This window comes from Vigna unguiculata, chromosome 8 (genome assembly GCF_004118075.2).
Source record: "Vigna unguiculata cultivar IT97K-499-35 chromosome 8, ASM411807v1, whole genome shotgun sequence".
Classification (NCBI taxonomy): domain Eukaryota; kingdom Viridiplantae; phylum Streptophyta; class Magnoliopsida; order Fabales; family Fabaceae; genus Vigna; species Vigna unguiculata.
In genome coordinates this window covers 434,537-452,139 of record NC_040286.1, presented here as the reverse complement: position 1 = coordinate 452,139, position 17,603 = coordinate 434,537, and the positions used below count along the sequence as shown (strand labels likewise).

The 17,603-nt window shown below is 32.7% G+C and overlaps 2 protein-coding genes and 1 non-coding gene across 3 annotated transcripts; 2 read left to right on the top strand and 1 right to left on the bottom strand.

The window, feature by feature from the left end:
* Positions 1-7,544: 7,544 nt before the first annotated feature.
* Positions 7,545-12,280, top strand: LOC114194159 (endoplasmin homolog). The gene is made up of 15 exons (XM_028084246.1): positions 7,545-7,703; positions 7,786-7,906; positions 7,987-8,140; positions 8,255-8,335; positions 8,490-8,601; positions 8,682-8,808; positions 8,904-9,042; positions 9,471-9,582; positions 9,719-9,915; positions 10,028-10,243; positions 10,336-10,501; positions 10,754-10,892; positions 10,986-11,136; positions 11,291-11,695; positions 11,801-12,280. Exons 1-15 carry the CDS (start codon positions 7,637-7,639, stop codon positions 12,059-12,061), a joined length of 2,448 nt encoding a protein of 815 aa, XP_027940047.1. The 5' UTR covers positions 7,545-7,636; the 3' UTR covers positions 12,062-12,280.
* Positions 12,281-13,623: 1,343 nt separating this feature from the next.
* LOC114195256 (thaumatin-like protein 1) lies at positions 13,624-15,710 on the bottom strand. Its single transcript, XM_028085659.1, has 3 exons — positions 15,589-15,710; positions 14,836-15,514; positions 13,624-14,226 (listed from the first exon to the last, which is right to left on the bottom strand). Exons 1-3 carry the CDS (start codon positions 15,641-15,643, stop codon positions 14,025-14,027), a joined length of 936 nt encoding a protein of 311 aa, XP_027941460.1. The 5' UTR covers positions 15,644-15,710; the 3' UTR covers positions 13,624-14,024.
* Positions 15,711-17,122: 1,412 nt separating this feature from the next.
* On the top strand, positions 17,123-17,206 carry TRNAL-CAA. Its single transcript has one exon. It is a non-coding gene; the product is annotated as a tRNA-Leu (tRNA).
* The last annotated feature ends 397 nt before the right edge of the window (positions 17,207-17,603 follow it).

The following is a 17,603-nucleotide window of genomic DNA, read 5'->3' as shown; positions in this document are numbered from 1 at the left end:
CCTTCAAAAATCATTATTCGCCTATGAAGTTTAGACACAACTACTTATATATATATATATATATATATATATATATATATATATATATATATATATAAATAATACATTAATTAATATTTAAATAATTATGTTGATAAAAATATTTTAATAGTTATGTTTACATAATATTATAAATATAAGTAATATGTTAATTAATATTTAGAAAAATATATTAATTATAAATTTTAAATAACTATATTTAAAAATAATACTATTAGATATTTAAATAATTATATAATAAAATAAATTAAAATTTATTTGCATAAAATATATTGTATTGAAAAAAGAAAGAAAGATTTATAAAATGAAAATGTGATTGGCGAAAAGGATTGAATTAAGACCCGTAAAATCAAAACTCCTTTATTAAATATAAAGCTTAAATAGTAGTTTGGTCCTAGTTTTCGTTCGGTTTTTTCAATGTGGTCTTACTTTTGTTTTTTTTTTCAATTTGGTCCTAATATTGGTTAATTTTATTCAATTTGGTCATTTTTGCTAATACTGTTAAAATAGTTAATGGATGTGAACAGTAACCACCACGTGTTATTTTGTGATTTTTTTTTATTTTTTTTTAATTTTTTTATTTAAAAAAAATGTACACGTGTCAAGCTCATATCAATATTATGACATGTGTCAGAGTCAATTTTTCATATTCAATTTGATTCTAATATTCGTTAATTGTTTTCAATTTGGTCATTTTTTTTAAAATTTAACATTTTTGTTCCTCTCCAAATTGATACAAAATTTAATTTGTATACATTAAAATGCATATTTTTTGTTAAATATTTTTAATTTAGAATTAGAGTTAGTTTAAAATTAAAACGAAATAAAACAATAACACCATTAATTTAAAATTTTAAGAGGTTAAAAATATTTAATTTTAAACCAACTCTAATTTTAAATTAAAAATATTTAATAAAAATATGCATTTTAATAAGAATATCCATATATCATGTATATACAAATTATATTTTGTCTTTGGAGAGGAAAAAAATACTAAATTAAAAAAAGGTTAGGAGCAAATTGAAAACAATTAACGAATATTATGACCAAATTGAATATAAAAATCTGATTCTGACACGTGGCATGATATTAGCTTGACATGTGGATTTTGTTTTTAAATTAACAATAAATTGAAAAAAATTGAAAAAAATTAAAATAATCATAAAATAACACGTGGCATAATATAAACTTGACAGATGTACCTTTTTTAAATAAAAAAAATAAAAAAAAATAAAAAAAATAAAAAAATTAACTATTATAAAATAAAATTGTCGAATGTTAGAATCAAATTAAAAAATCAAAAGTAGACCGCATTATAAAAACCGAACAAAAAGTAGGAAAAAATCACTATTTAAGCCTAAATGTAATATAACTAAAGTATTAAATTAATGAGAAAAAAAGGTTAGGTCTTTTGTTTCTGATTCTTTCGCTAGCGTTCTTTACATTCATAGTGTGTCTTCTCTGCGCGTCCAGAAACAAGGTCGTGTCAGGCCCAAATAATTGTCTCTGACACCGCGTCGTGCACACTTCCGACGTTGCGAGGGTTTGACGGTGACGGTGTACTTCTGAACCTCTCATTCAAAGGTACCACTTTTATTTCTGATTATATGTTAGGATCTCAATCTGTCATTCCTTTTTTTTAGCTCTTGGTTGTAATATGAAATGAGAATAAGCTTTGCTTCCATCTTCACATCTCAAAATAAAAATAATTGCATTTGGTTCCTTTATTTTATTATTAAGAGAAAAAAAGCCTCAAATTGTTGATCTAAAAGATAAAACAAAAAATTGTAGTTTGTATGTGATGATAATCTTGGTTACTTGATTGTGTTTTGAACCTGTGAATGTGGCAGGTAGGGATGTCAAAATGGGTCGGGCCCGACGGGCCGGCCCGCCAGCCCGACCAAAAAAGCATGGGCCGGGTCAAAAAATTCAGCCCACCAACCCGAAGCAGCCCGGCCCGTCAAGCCCGATAACCCGTCGGGCCAGCCCGCGGGCCGAACGAGTTACTAATAATACATAAAAAACACGTGCAGTGCAGCGTTTTGGGAAACCAGAAAAGACTCTTTTCTTCTCTTCTCCTCCACTCCACCCGCGGCCAAACATCACACTCTCTTCTCTTCTCTTCTCCTCCACTCCACCCGCGTTTTGGGAAACCAGAAACCACCCACTTTTCTTTCTCCTCCACCCACGTCGCTGGCGAGGAAACACGAAGGCAGAGTGCAGGCCATTCACGACGCCACCATCGGACTGCGATTCACGACGATTCCGACGGCCACCACCACCGCGAAGATAGGTTTGTTCGTAATTTGAGTTCTGGTTCTTTTTTTTTCGATTTGTGACCTAAATTTATGATTTTCGTAACCCTAAAATTGGTTTCCCTAAATTGGAGGTTATGGTGTATGTGTGGTTGTTGTTGCTGCGATTTGCCCTTGTTTGATTGGACCCATTCTGTAAATCGTAATTGTTGTGCTATTCTTGCTTAAAATTTTCCCCCAATTTCAATTTCGTAGACAACGAGATGTGTTGTTTTGGCATTAATAAAAAGGTGTTGCTTTTAGCAAAACGATTGGATATTGTCATCCAATAGAAGCAGAGATATGGAGCAATACAGCTTGTGGGGAATTCACATGGTGGCATGGTAAAACCACACATATTTGCCTAAACTTTTGCTTTTGTGTTGAACTATTACATCTAGCTATGTATGTCACACAAAACTTATTCCACAAACGTTAACTTTTTATGTTTCACGAGGGGCTGGAAAGGAGGAAGGAAAGCCATAGATTTCGATTAGATATCAAAGAAAAAGTTGCAGTCAGTGTCTGATGTATAGTGTCTGGCTCTGTATGCACCTAAAACATAATATGACATGTGACGGATACTTAGGCAAATGCAAATGAATGGAACAACACAAAAATGTAGTCGTGGTTCAAAACAATTAAGGAAGCCACTAGTCATGTCCTCATCAAAATATTGGTTATGAATTGAAAAGTATATTTTTTTAAGAAAACTCTGTAATTTCTTTACTAGATGTGTGCTGCTTGTAAGGTTCAGAACATAAAGATGTAAGTTGATTTCTTAAATTGATCTTTTATTACTTTCCAAAAGTCTATTTATACATGAACTAGTTTTATTCAATTGAAACCTTTATATATTATTTTCTTCTACCAATTGGTGATATTCAAGTATGTTTAATAATTGTAAATTGCGTGTATGGCTCAAAAACCAATACTTCTCACATGCAAAGGGTAATTTACAAAAATGACTAAAACATAAAACGGAGCTGAATAAGTAAATAAGCAAACATGTGCTAACACATTAGTCGAAGTCTTTACATGCAATCCAAGTATTCGCAGCAAATACAGCAAAACAGCAAACAAAACAAGTCTTAGAAGAGTGTTGCATCTGTAACACTTTGATTTCTATTCTCTAAATATCATATCATAGGTCAAACGAAAGACCAGTTCATAAACATAAAGCAAATACAATGAGCATTCTCTTCTTCATTCAACACCTTCCAAGCTACTACTCTTTCTTAACCGAATCAATTATGTTATTATATATTGCATTCCAGGGCTGTTTTTGTGTTGTGATAATAGATCATTGTTGTTGTACAGATGTGAAAAAATTCAAAATTAAAATCTGACTGATTGGACCAAAAAGTATACAGATCAGAAAAAACTGGCGGGCCAGCCCGCCAGCCCGCGGGCCGGGCCCAAAAAAGTAGTCCGTTTTACCATGTCGGGCCAGCCCGACCCGTTTAATACGGGCCAAAATCGGGCCGGGTCAAAACGGGCCGGGCTGGCCCGTTTTGACACCCCTAGGCTTCGTATACCGTTTACCTTTTCTTCACCGTATTGTGTTTATGTCCGTTTGTTGTTATTACCTTTTCTTTACCGTATTCTGCTGACGTCGTTTGTTGTTGTTATGCTTATAGTTTTCGCAAGTATAACCATCAACACTACTGGACAATGTCTCCTTTTTACAGTATTTTGTACGGATTATATTACTAAGACCTCGTAATATCAGAAAAGTACATTACAATCTTAGATTTATGATGCTTTTAACCAATGCTTACATGATGTATAACAGATATTTTTGTAATTGCTTTATCTATCGATAGAATGTTAACTCTTGATATAAAATAGGAATTTTATAATCTTAATGATTTTTATTTCACTTTAAATAAAGATTGTTCTCCATATTTTTGTCTTCGAAAAAATACTTATTTTTTTTCAATATATAGGTAGTAGGTGAAGGTACCGTGAATGTTTATGCACTAATTCACTCTTCTGTTTACCTTGTTTAGGTGGCTATGACAACTCCCTAACCCTAACCCTCACAATCACCGTCACCGTCACCCACCGATCGTGATTCTTGCATGCACTCCTCATAATTAATCTTCTCTCACAACTTCATTCTTCAGTCAAAAAACGTAACGTCTTTTCATATCCATTATCTGCTTTACCGTTGCATCCACGGCAATTGAATTCGATCGATAAATATAACTAAAATCTGGATTCAGCAGTATAGCATCGTTTGAGGTAACATGTTACTAACGTTATGATGGACATAACAATACTTTTGCGGGTCTATGAAGAAATAGAACCACTTCGTTTGTCTGTTTGGCTGTCTCGTCTGTAATAAATTTTATGACAATTGTTATTTACATGCTGTAGACTTAAACAATGGGTTATATTATTATATTAATTGATAACTTTCGATTACGATGTTCCAACTTCGTTCTGTTACATTCTTCAACGTATTTATTTGGTACAGAAAATTAAACAAAATTTTGACTTTTGAGGGGTCCATCATGTTTCACGTACTTTTTCTTAAACCATCTTCAATCAAATTTACTTGCATAAGTCCTTTGTTAATAAAAAATAATATTTTAACACATGTATATTTTCTCATAAATATAAATACTTGCCGGTAATATAAATCTTTACATGGACTTCGAACCAGTATAAAAGTCAATATTTTGTTTATTGCACATTGTAGTTTATGATTAAATCGTGATGTAAACTTGTTTCATACTATTTTTTTATTTATTATTTCATTAGAAATAATAATATGTATGCAGAGGCGGATGCTTAATGGGCCATGAGACCTCCAATTTTTTTAATTATAAGTAGTACATACTATCATGAAAATTAATTAGATAGATTTTTATTTTTATAAAGTATAATATTTAATATTAATAAAAAATAAAAAATAAATAACAAAGAATAAATTAATTTGTTGGGTTATTTTTTATGATTTTTAAACTATTTTTTTTTATTTTTTTGCATATTATATTTTCATATCACTCTTACTTTTTATATGTTCTATTTTATTATTGAAGATAAAATTGATAACTCTATCTTATCTTATTTAATAGTGAAATATTAATTTTATAGTTAGTATTTTTTATTTTGTAAATTTTGTGTATATTTATTTTGTTATGAATATAAAAAAATGTATTATATATTGTTTCATAACTATATATTTAACTTAATTATTATAATTTTCACTTTTAATAATTATGTTTTTCAATGTTTTATTAGATTTTGATCAACTGTTCTTTATTCATAAATTATTTTTCTAATTAGGTATATTAATGAAGAATAAAATAGATTATTTTTTAAAAATAATAAATGAAAAACAATGTAAAGATGAAGATCGAATATATCTTACTCAATTATATATTTTAAAACATAATATTAAAGATTCAATTGTTAAAGCAGATAAATTTATTCAAAAAGTGTGGTTAAGATTGGTATATATATATATATATAATTAAATGGTCATAAAACATTTTTTCATATGAGATATTATTTAAGTATCAACCGAGTCTATGTATTATTGCGTTATATTTTTAATAAAAAGGTTAAATAATAATTTATCATTTTATACGGGTGATTAAATTTTTCTATCAAGTTCAAATATTTTATTCCGTTGAATATATATACATACATTTTTGTAAATGGAACGAGTTCATTAACATGAATTTGTGAGGAGCATTTATTACCCAAGTAATTAATGTGAAGTCTACTCGATAAGATACTTGCTTAACAAAAGATGTTCTGTTTTGAAACATACCTAACATCAATTTAATGTTTAATTTTGTAACCATGTTTAAGGTGTTAATTGTAACGTCATTGTTAAACAATTTTTTATCTTGAGAATTATATTTTAAGATTTGAACATGCGAAAGATTTAACTGTTTTATTTATGCGTTTCAACTTGTTAAAGTTGTAGACAATAGTTAAAGTAATACAATTATTTCATTACTAAGTTCATGTATGACAATCCCACACCTTCAATATCTTTTAGAAAATACAATTTGAAACATATTAAAATACTTTGAAAAAATATATATTTATCAGAAAAGCCAAAATAAAATTTTGCAAGCTCTGTTGCTTTTTTGTTCTTTCTGTTTCTAGCAATTTTCAAAATAAGAAAGTTTCGTTTAATTATTTTCTTCGTTTATGTTCTTTTTTTTTCACATTGATGCTTTTCAATTTTACGTCAACCAGAACTTCATTTCAGAATTAATTTCAAATTACATATTATGTAATCTTTATTTCAAATTATAATTTTTGTTTGAATGCCTCCGGGACGTGTAATTTTAAAAATTAAAAATATTTTAAATAAAAAAAATTAGAGGATACTTCTGTCATTATAAAAATTTAAAAATATAAAGTTTAAGAATAAATTGTGAAGTCCGGTAGCAATTTCCTTTTTCCTTTCCGATGTTCGTTGCAAACACAACCCATTTTGTTTAAGTCTTATTGGTTTTTCAATTTTTTGTCTCGGCCCATGGAAAGGTCCCTTTCTCAGTCGCTTCTGGAGCCCATTTTCGTGACTTGGGACGTCAATGTTGGTTTAAATTCATCTTTTTTATGTTATACACTTTTCTCTCTTTTAATAATTTAACGTAAAATTTATTCAAATTCGATTTAAAAATAAAAATAACATATTGAAAAAAAATTGGAATCAAAATAAAATAACATTTATTTTGAGGAAATAATGATTGCAAAAGTAAACCGAATGCTTCAATAAATATAAACATAAATTTTATTCCTTATTAACTTCGAGAAATACTCTCATAAAAAATAATTCTTAAAATTTGTAACTTTCTATTTTTTTATACTAAGATTTAATTTAAAAGATTAAATAAGGAAATACACATTAAAAATAGAATGAAAGCTATTAGATTTTTTCCACGTAAAAAAGAAAATATATAACCAATAAGAAGCTGCCGCATTGGAGAAAATAACTAACATTTTCCAAATGGTAATGGTGGACTTGCGCTTTGGAGTCGTCTGTGGGACCATCTCCTACACTACTCGCAAATTCCACGTCGAATGGAGAAGAGAGAGCCAATAAAATAATGCCACGTGTCAGAACTTTGATTTCAGACCGTAAGATTGTCCACGTTGGCGGAACGGGGTCTTGCTAGGAACGAAGCTCCCCGTGAGAAACACGGGCAAACCTATAGGTGAGTCATATATAAATAAACCATCTAAACACAGATGCGAAATCAATCCAAACTAAACGGATCTCTTCTTCACTGTTGGAAGCTACTAGAAGCTTTGAGTGTGCGAGCACTGCGATGAGGAAGTGGACGGTTGCTTCCGTTCTCCTTCTACTCTGTCTCCTCTTTCTCTTTGCAGATCAAGGTGCGCCACTTCATCATTCACCGTTCACTCTTGTTTTCCGCGTGTTCGAATTCGTTAACGCATCGTATTTTTTCTTCCGCAGGTCGAAAGTTTCAGGCGAATGCCGCGGGCGATTCCGGCGGCGTTGTAGATCCGCCCAAGGTGGAGGACAAGATCGGCGCTGTTCCTGGCGGCCTTTCCACCGATTCAGATGTGGTCAAAAGGTGTGTGTTATTATCTCTCTCTGTCTTTACCTTTCAGGTTCTTGTTTTGGCATCTGAACGCGTGTTATTGTGATTTTAAGGGAGGCGGAGTCGATCTCGAAGAGATCTCTCCGGAGCGACGCCGAGAAGTTTGAGTTCCAAGCGGAAGTGTCACGGCTCATGGATATTATCATCAACTCTCTCTATAGTAACAAGGATATCTTCCTGAGAGAGTTGATTTCCAATGCTTCTGACGTAAGCGCTTTATTTATTAATTTAAATTAAATTTAGTAAACTGCTGCATTTCAATTTCAGCGCCAGAATTCGAATAAGTTGTTGTTAATGACAAATGATGCGTGTGCATTTTAGGCTTTGGACAAGATTAGGTTCCTCTCTCTCACGGACAAGGAGGTTTTGGGAGAAGGTGATAACACTAAGCTTGATATTCAGGTTAGAACTGGTAGCATCTATTAATTATTATTATTATTTTAAAGAGTTTTTTGGTATAATGTTTACATTGACAGTCTAAGAAATGAATGGCGGTTGTGTATTGTTTTGTCAGTGATTTGTTTTTTAACTAAACTGAAACATGTTGATGTTTCAGATTAAGTTAGACAAGGAAAAGAAAATTCTCTCGATCAGAGACCGGGGTATTGGTATGACGAAGGAGGATTTGATTAAGAATTTGGGGACAATTGCTAAATCTGGAACTTCAGGTATGTATGTTGTTTTTGCTAATGTGATTTTGCTGTAATATGGTTGGGATGATGTTAATTGGAACTGTGTGTTGATTCAGCGTTTGTTGAGAAAATGCAAACAAGTGGAGATCTCAATCTCATTGGGCAGTTTGGTGTCGGCTTTTACTCTGTGTATCTCGTGGCTGACTATGTTGAAGTTATTAGCAAGCATAATGATGATAAGCAGTATGTCTTTAAGACTTCATATTGTTTTCTAATCAGTAAATGTTGAAACCTTTGTTTTGTGTTGATTTATAAATTTGAAATTATTCGATTCTCAGGTATGTATGGGAATCAAAAGCTGATGGAGCTTTTGCAATCTCGGAAGATACATGGAACCAACCTCTAGGACGTGGAACCGAGATTAGACTACACCTCAAAGAAGAGGCTGGGGAGTACTTGGAGGAATCTAAACTGAAAGTATGTACCAAACTATTACCTTAAATTATTATAACTTTGTTGAGTTTAAATTACTCGTCTCCTTGTTTACTGCGCAGAAGTTTATGCTTAGGGGTCATTAACTGTAAACTTCAGAGTATAATATGTGAAGAATATGTAGTGTGCATATTTACTCATACTCGAAAGTATAGTGCTATTGATTTTCGCTCGGTAAATATGCAATATTAAGTAGAGCGCTGGGATTATATGGAGTGTTGCACTTGCAAAATGCCCGAGTTCTTATTAGTTTAAGTAAATATTTATATGGATTATGATTTATGGTTGCGAATAGGATAAGAAAAAAAGGATGGACATGATTTAATATTCGAAGATTTCGTCGATGACTGTTCTCAATACGAAAGAAGTCATTCTCTTGCTAAATATGATTTGATAACTGTTGTTTTTCACAGGAATTGGTGAAGAGGTACTCTGAATTTATTAACTTCCCTATCTATATTTGGGCAAGCAAAGAGGTTGATGTGGAGGTTCCCGCAGACGAAGACGGTGATGAAGATGATTCTGGTATGTATATTTTAAAGAATTCCGTTGGATCTTTCCACTTATATCCTGTTCCAAGATTATGTTTCTGTGTTTGTTCATTCTTTTATATTATGGTGATGGTAATTTAAGATTCTACCTTATGTTCTTCCGTAAACAGCTGATGGCAGCTCCAAAGAGGAAACCGAAGACGAAGATGCTGATAAAGGTGAAGATGAAGACAAGCCTAAGACAAAGACAGTGAAGGAAACAACTTACGAATGGGAACTTCTAAATGATGTGAAAGCTATATGGCTGAGGAATCCAAAGGAGGTTACCGAGGAAGAATACACCAAATTCTATCACTCTCTTGCCAAGGTAATATTTGCAAGTTCATTACTTATGCGATACTTCAAGAGAATCTGTAGCTGAATTCACTTCACTCCGAGTTTGCTAATATTCATGAAGTTGTGGCTTTATGTTTGTGCAGGATTTCAGTGATGATAAACCTCTATCGTGGAGTCACTTCACTGCCGAAGGTGATGTAGAGTTCAAGGCAGTCCTGTTTGTACCACCTAAGGCACCTCATGATTTATACGAGAGCTATTACAACGCAAACAAATCCAACCTGAAGTTGTATGTTAGACGAGTGTTCATTTCAGACGAGTTTGATGAACTGTTGCCCAAGTACCTAAACTTCTTGAGGGTAGGCATCACTGTGCCTTGTTATTGGAGATAAATATATTTATGAGGATCAGATTAATTTTTTGTTAATGTTATTTTTGACATTGGGAACAGGGTCTTGTTGATTCCGACACATTGCCACTTAATGTATCGCGAGAAATGCTTCAACAACATAATAGTCTAAAGACAATCAAGAAGAAACTTATCAGGAAAGCCCTTGACATGATCCGTAGGATTGCTGATGAGGATCCTGACGAGTCCACCGACAAAGAAAAGAAAGGTATGGTGTTAAATTATGGGCTCGATCTGTTGGAATCCATATTCTCTTCAGGGGCTATGGTTACCCAAAACGTGTCAGTCCTATAATTCTAGGCTTGCTGTGTGTCCTACAGTCGAAATATTCTCGTCTTTTTAGTTTTTTTTGCGGGGGTGGTGCTGAAATGATTTTGTCATCTTTCTTTAATTGTATGAGTAGCTTCTTGAAGTTTATTCGCTGACTTCGTACTTCCATCTATCTTAAATATTTATGCAGAAGATGCATCCTCTGACAACAATGAGAAGAAAGGTCAGTATGTCAAGTTCTGGAATGAGTTTGGTAAATCCATTAAACTTGGTATCATCGAGGATGCCACTAACAGAAATCGGTTGGCAAAATTGCTCAGATTTGAGAGGTATAGTACTTCTGCTTGTAATAACTAAAGTCGGTAGTGTAATTTCGCCGTTTTCGATAGGTAACATTTTGCTGATGCTTGTAACTCTTGCAGCACCAAGTCTGATGGTAAATTGACATCCCTGGATCAGTACATATCTAGAATGAAAGCTGGCCAGAAGGACATCTTTTACATAACCGGAACCAACAAAGAACAACTGGAAAAATCCCCATTCCTTGAACGGCTTAAGAAGAAAAATTTTGAGGTGCAAATAAAATCAGTTTCTTTTAATGCAGAACGTTACTTCCAGTAATTGTATCTATTTGTTCTTTGGGAACTTTTGTTTCTGTTCTGCTGAGGAAAAATGATTTCATTGGTTTGATGTCTTCTAAGTGTATTTTCTTTTCAACTTGATACAGGTTATTTACTTCACGGATCCAGTTGATGAATACTTGATGCAATACCTGATGGATTATGAAGATAAAAAGTTCCAAAATGTGTCCAAGGAGGGTTTGAAACTCGGGAAGGATACGAAAAACAAGGAACTGAAGGAATCCTTTAAGGATCTTACCAAGTGGTGGAAAAGTACTCTATCCAAGGACAATGTCGACGATGTGAAGATATCCAACCGATTGGATAACACTCCTTGTGTAGTAGTGACATCAAAATATGGTTGGAGTGCAAACATGGAGCGAATCATGCAGTCTCAAACTTTGTCAGATGCTAGCAAGCAAGCATACATGCGTGGGAAGAGGGTGCTTGAGATCAATCCTAGGCACCCAATTATCAAGGAGCTCCGCGAGAGAGTAGTAAAGAACCCCGAGGTATTCTTTAGATTTGAATGGTGTCTGTTACTTAATTTTATCTGTAGCCTCTCTTTACTCAACACGATTAAGGTATATTGTTGACACAATCGGATAACTTTTCAGGATGAGGGTGTGAAACAAACAGCACAGCTGATGTATCAGACTGCACTCTTCGAGAGTGGCTTCAATCTTGATGATCCCAAGGATTTCAGTTCCCGTATTTATGACTCAGTGAAGTCTAGCTTGAACATCAGTCCTGATGCAACAGTTGAAGAGGAAGATGACACCGAGGCAGAGGCTGAAAGTGAGGCTAAAGAAGATACTCCAAAAAAGCCTGAAGCTGAAGTTGATGATGACGTTGACGATACCAAAGACGAGTTGTAGATTTCAATGACATCCACTATTTATTGACGGTGCTGTCGGTTTCCTTTTGTTTTTCATGGTTTAGCTAATAGACCGTAATAGCTTTATGTACGAGTTTTGTTTTCCTAAGTTTAAGATACCTTAGTGTAATCATCTTTTACCTTGGAATTTTGTCCTCCCACCATACTAGCTTAACACAATTTTCGGTCCCAAAAGTTTACTTATTTCTCTTGACTATCATCAGAAGATTTCGCACGTCTTATGAGAAAAATATATCGTAGAAAATGATAACTGTTAAATCGAAGTAAATTTTTCATTTTTTTATATAAATTAAAAAAAATTATTTTGTCAAGAATAAGATTCGAACCCATGCCCTTTCGGATCAGTACCTGAAACTGGCGCCTTAGACCAACTCGGCGCCAAAATAAAGAATTTCCTTAATGTTAAAATGTTTTCATATATTGAAGTACAATACTAAAAATAATAAGTAAAAGAAATTGGCTTAACAATTGGGTACACTTCCAACAATCCACAAATTTCTTCTCCCGCCTTCCCTAACTTCCCAATAGTTAGCAAATAAATTTCGGTCAGCCTTTCCTTCTATATTCTAATACATACAAATACTTAAATAAAAGTTTATCTTTATGTTGACCTACCCTTCAACCAACATTTAGCTAGTATTTTTTGTTTTATGAATTTTGAAGAGTAATTTTGAGGAGAAACACACCGGAAGAGAGGTTGTCTGGAGAAAGATGCAAGAAATGAAGAAAAATTAAAAGAAATGTGATGAGTTTAATAGAATAATAAAAAATGATAAGTATCTAGATTGTTTCAAATTTTAGAAAAAAAAAAACGAAGTAAATTTGTAATTAAGTATATAATTGTTAACCAATGGAGTAATTAAAATAAATTATAAAGTCTTGTGAGAGGAGCTTTCGTAAGGAAGGTAAGAGGAACACATTTTTTATTATATGAATAAAGGGATTGCAATGTATATTTGAGTGATCATATAATAATTTGAAAGGTTTAATTTTACTTTTAGTTCTTTAATTTGTTTGAAAAATTTAATTAGGGATTGATGTTATTATTGTGTTACATAAGAATGACAGTGTCATATTTCCATATATTACCAGTATTAGTGTTATATTAAATTTTTTATTGTAAAAATTAAGTTTTGTCAAGAATGGAATTCGAACCCATGCCCTTTCGGACCAGTACCTGAAACTGGCGCCTTAGACCAAGGCGGCCATCTTGACTTGCACATTAATTGATGAATGTCCATTTTCATAGAACTCCCAGAATGGATTATCCACTCTCCAATAGAAGTTTACCCAATTTGCCAAAAAAGAAAAAATTAAATGTTGTTAATGTAAAATAAATCTCTAATTGCAAAATGTTTCCATAACTCTGCAAAATGTTACCAAATAAATTGCGGCCAGCCTTCCCTTGTATATTGTAATAGTCACACAAATATTTAAATAAAATTCCATTTTTCTGTTAACTGATGTAGAAATAAATGTTAGGAATCTAACTGATGTTTCTCTTCTTTGATAAACACAAAAAACTGATAGTTAGGTGTGAAACTTTATGTATAATTATTTAAAAATTGTGCTTATTGGGACATTACAATATTGAACATAACCAGAGTGTGTTTAACATCAGCAATAAGTGGCTTATGTCTCTTTTCCAGACAATATAATTGCATATACCATTGTCTTGCCAACCCAAATGACATGGTGCCAAGCTTAAAATACCCTCAAAGTTCCCTTTACCAACCATGTTACTCAAATTCTAAGTCAAGCAAAGCATAAAAAACCCTACTTTTTATACTCTGCTACATCACTTTCTAATTCAATAATTCCAATCCATCTATGAAAAACTCCCTTTTTTGCTGGTGGGGTGCACATGATTCTCATTACCAAAGAAAACTCATCGCGAGATTTAGTTATCCATACTAAAAAATTTCACCTACCACTTTTCTGCACTATGAGCATTCCAAAGAGAAGAAGATTATCACAGTGAGTGTAAGAATGAATGGGAAGGGACATGAATGAGTGTTTGATGAAATTCCAGTGAAAAAGTTGGAAAACCATGGACTGTTAATTATCAACGGTATTTCCCCTGTCACTGTTTCTGACCCATTTCCAGAAGGAGGAGGTGGTGAATAATCTCTTGCAGATTTTTGGCTGCAAGTAAACAAAAACAAATAAATCATTATACCCAACAAAAAAAAATTAGATTTTGAAAATGATTACGGTTAGAAATTTTATATCGGTTAAAAATAGAAAGTAAAACATTATATAAATGGTTAAACTCAAGTTTTATCGGTGTTTTTTCTGTTTGGAAAAACGTTAGACCTAACAATTATAGATTGTTGGAACAAAATGGTATGTTATTTCTTTTGGTATGTTTCTGAATGATGAAACAATCCAACGAAGATATCCTGTAATAGATTCCAATTGTTTGGTAACTCTCTTTTCTTTTTGTGTTCCTCAAGCAAATATAGTTTGTACTTTAACTTGTGCCACACTAAAAGGTCACTATAACTAGAAAACAAAAAAGTTAGCAACCACCGTATCACTCAGATTTTAATAAAAAAAAAGGTTGCATATTATTATAATAATAGTTATTACTATTGTTAATGTAACATGAACAACCGAAAGTGTTCATCAACGATTGAAATCGTAATCTCAGAAAAATTAAAACAAAACATAAAGAAAGCGATGGTACTGAAAAGAAAACAAATGAGTATAAATAATTGATTAAAATAATAGTTAGATGCAGAATCTCCTTACCTTGTGGTTGAAGGGCAGAATGTGATGGTGTAATCAGCTCCGGTACACGTAAACGTACTCGTAGCGTCGTCGTACGCGTAGCTATACGATTTCGGACACGCGGATTTGAATACCTGCGAATATATCGAAGGCTTGCATGTCGCGGGTGAAGCGTACGCGCCGCTGCAGCAATACTCTGGGCTCTGAAACGCCTCACAGGCGCTCCTACACGCGGCGCGATCCGCCACGCGTAACTCGTTGGGGCACCGTTGGTTCAGGTCCGCAACGCACCCGGTGGACCCGCACGTACCCGACCCGCCACTGGGGTCTACAATCAACGGCAAGTTGTAACCGTCAACGAGACTCACGTCATAGAAGTCCTGCGTGCCCGAACCCGACCCGATTGTGAACTCCGCCAATGTGGCGGGTGGACTTGCCCCGCCACCGTTGCATTGGACCTGATTGGAGCCACAGTCTCCCGTCGTGCAACTGCCCTGTTGGGTATTCGGGTCGAAATTGCACCCGGTTCTGCCCCAGAATCTGCCGGACCAATTGGGCGGTGCTTGGAAGATCCGTGAGCCACCCGGTCGGAGTTCAAACCCGGTTGAATCCAATCCGGAGCTCCCTGCATTGGCTAAAATCCCAGGCCACACCGTGTAGTCACATTTGTTGATCAGAGTAAATGTGGCACATGAAGCACCTATTATCCATTGATACAAATTATTACTACTTTGGATAGAAAATTTAATGAATGGAAAATTAATTAATAATTACCTTTGAAAAGAAAAACCCAGATGAGAGCAATGGGTATGGAGAAGCAATATTCCATTTGCAATGTGATTGATTAATGGAAATGGATGAGAAGAGAGGCCATGCATGAAATGAAAGAATGTGATATGATAATAAAGTGTATATATATATAGATACTATAAAGAATATTAGGTTGAGTAAAACCCAATATAAGTTGTTGAGTGATACGTAAAAGGTTGAGCAAAATATTTGTATCTGGTTTTTGACTGCTGAATTTTTAGGATAATTATGTTGCAATGATTCTAATCGATGGGTTTAATGAACCAACGTATATAAGGGGCAAAGTATATTAATAATTATTAATATGTAATTAATTAATTAATTAAGGTCACTCTCACTTTTGATAGTGGCTAAGGGATTCGATTCTTCTTCTATCTTTTTTCTTCTTTCTTTCTTCAGTCTTTCATTTTTTTTCTGAGGCAAGGAACTGAGATCAGATATTTTTCAAAGTGTGTTGTGAAGTGATGACTTTTGTGTTCATTTCTGCGATTTCATTGCATTGCAAGCTACGTTTTTCTCAGTTCCTAAATTTCGGATTATGATTGTTTTTGTCAAAAAAATTTAATATGAAAATTTGCCCGTACTCTTTGAGTAATTATTATTATTGTTATTAAAATCAATAAATTAATTATATGTAATAAGTTATATTTAAATAATAGCATCAAATTTCTTTAGATTATATTGTATATAAACGATTTTCTTTACTAACTTTCAGTTTCAGTTACTCCGAAAGCATCTTCTCCTGTTTTGTTTGGTGACAATTTTACCTAACATACTTGGAAGACCAAAAATCTCATCTTTTTTAACCCTGTTGCTTATTCATTTTTTTCCCCATGTTTTAAATTATCTCCGACTTTCTAACATGAAATTGGATTCTCAATTATCGCATAAATTGAAAACGTTATATTTAGTTGCGTTTAATTTAACTAGTTTTCTATCAATAAATGTTATATTAACCCATTATTCAGTATTGTTAGTAGATAGTATATAATGACGCGTTGATTTGCTTTAAATTATGGACTAAAATTATTGAATACATTAAATTGAGATTTTCTGAATAAGATATAAAACACGCAAAGCAGTTCACTAAAACAAGGCTTAAGAACCTTATATATAATAGTTTTAAAAAATGTAATATTTATCAGTAATGTATCACATTTCCAGTAGAATATTATCATAGTATATACTTGATAATTAAGTGTATAGTATTCATAATATTACTATTGCAACATTTATAAGATTTGTTTCATACACGCTATAGATTATAACACAAAATATGTCATGTGTATTTTAATTAATAGGAATGACTACAATCTACTTCTTTGTAATTTAAATTTTGTCTTGAAAGTTTTAAGAAATCTGGGTAAAATAAATAAAAAGTGTTAAAATAAGATATTTTCTAACAATATATAAAAAGTAATAAAATAAGAAATTTATAATTGTTAAAAATCTTGTCAGATAATATATATATATAACTTGGAAATTGTTCCACAATAAAGTCAGGATGGCCGAGTGGTCTAAGGCGCCAGACTCAAGTTCTGGTCCTCATTTGAGGGCGTGGGTTCAAATCCCACTTCTGACATTTTTCAGAAATTTAAGAAATTTTGTTTGAAATTGAAATTGTAGAGGTGCATAAAGAAATGGCCCATAATTATAATAAAAAAACCCATGAAATGGATTTCAGTTTTAGGCCAGATTGGAACTTCAAAGCTAGGAATTTACTTTCTACACCTCGACAATTACTCTGCACAGCCCCTTAAATTTTTGAAATGAACATTTTTTTCCTTTGGAAAAGTAATTTCCAATTATATATCCGAAAACTTTCTGGATAAATCTTCCCATAAAATTTTCAAAATAAAATTTCAAGAACATATAAAATGTGTCCTACAATAAATTTTTCGGAATAAAACTCATGAAATACTATACGAAATGTGTTTTCCACAATATTCATACACGAAATATGTTATGAAAAGAGATTT

Excerpts from the sequence above, each read along its gene's own strand:
- LOC114194159 (XM_028084246.1), top strand. The coding sequence starts at position 7,637 with ATGAGGAAGTGGACGGTTGCTTCCGTTCTCCTTCTACTCTGTCTCCTC. Across the intron at positions 10,893-10,985 it reads AAATTGCTCAGATTTGAGAG|CACCAAGTCTGATGGTAAAT; the intron begins GTATAGTACTTC and ends TAACTCTTGCAG. Across the intron at positions 11,137-11,290 it reads TTAAGAAGAAAAATTTTGAG|GTTATTTACTTCACGGATCC; the intron begins GTGCAAATAAAA and ends AACTTGATACAG.
- LOC114195256 (XM_028085659.1), bottom strand. The coding sequence starts at position 15,643 with ATGGAATATTGCTTCTCCATACCCATTGCTCTCATCTGGGTTTTTCTT. Across the intron at positions 15,515-15,588 it reads CTGGGTTTTTCTTTTCAAAG|GTGCTTCATGTGCCACATTT; the intron begins GTAATTATTAAT and ends AATGGATAATAG. Across the intron at positions 14,227-14,835 it reads TTCTGCCCTTCAACCACAAG|CCAAAAATCTGCAAGAGATT; the intron begins GTAAGGAGATTC and ends GTTTACTTGCAG.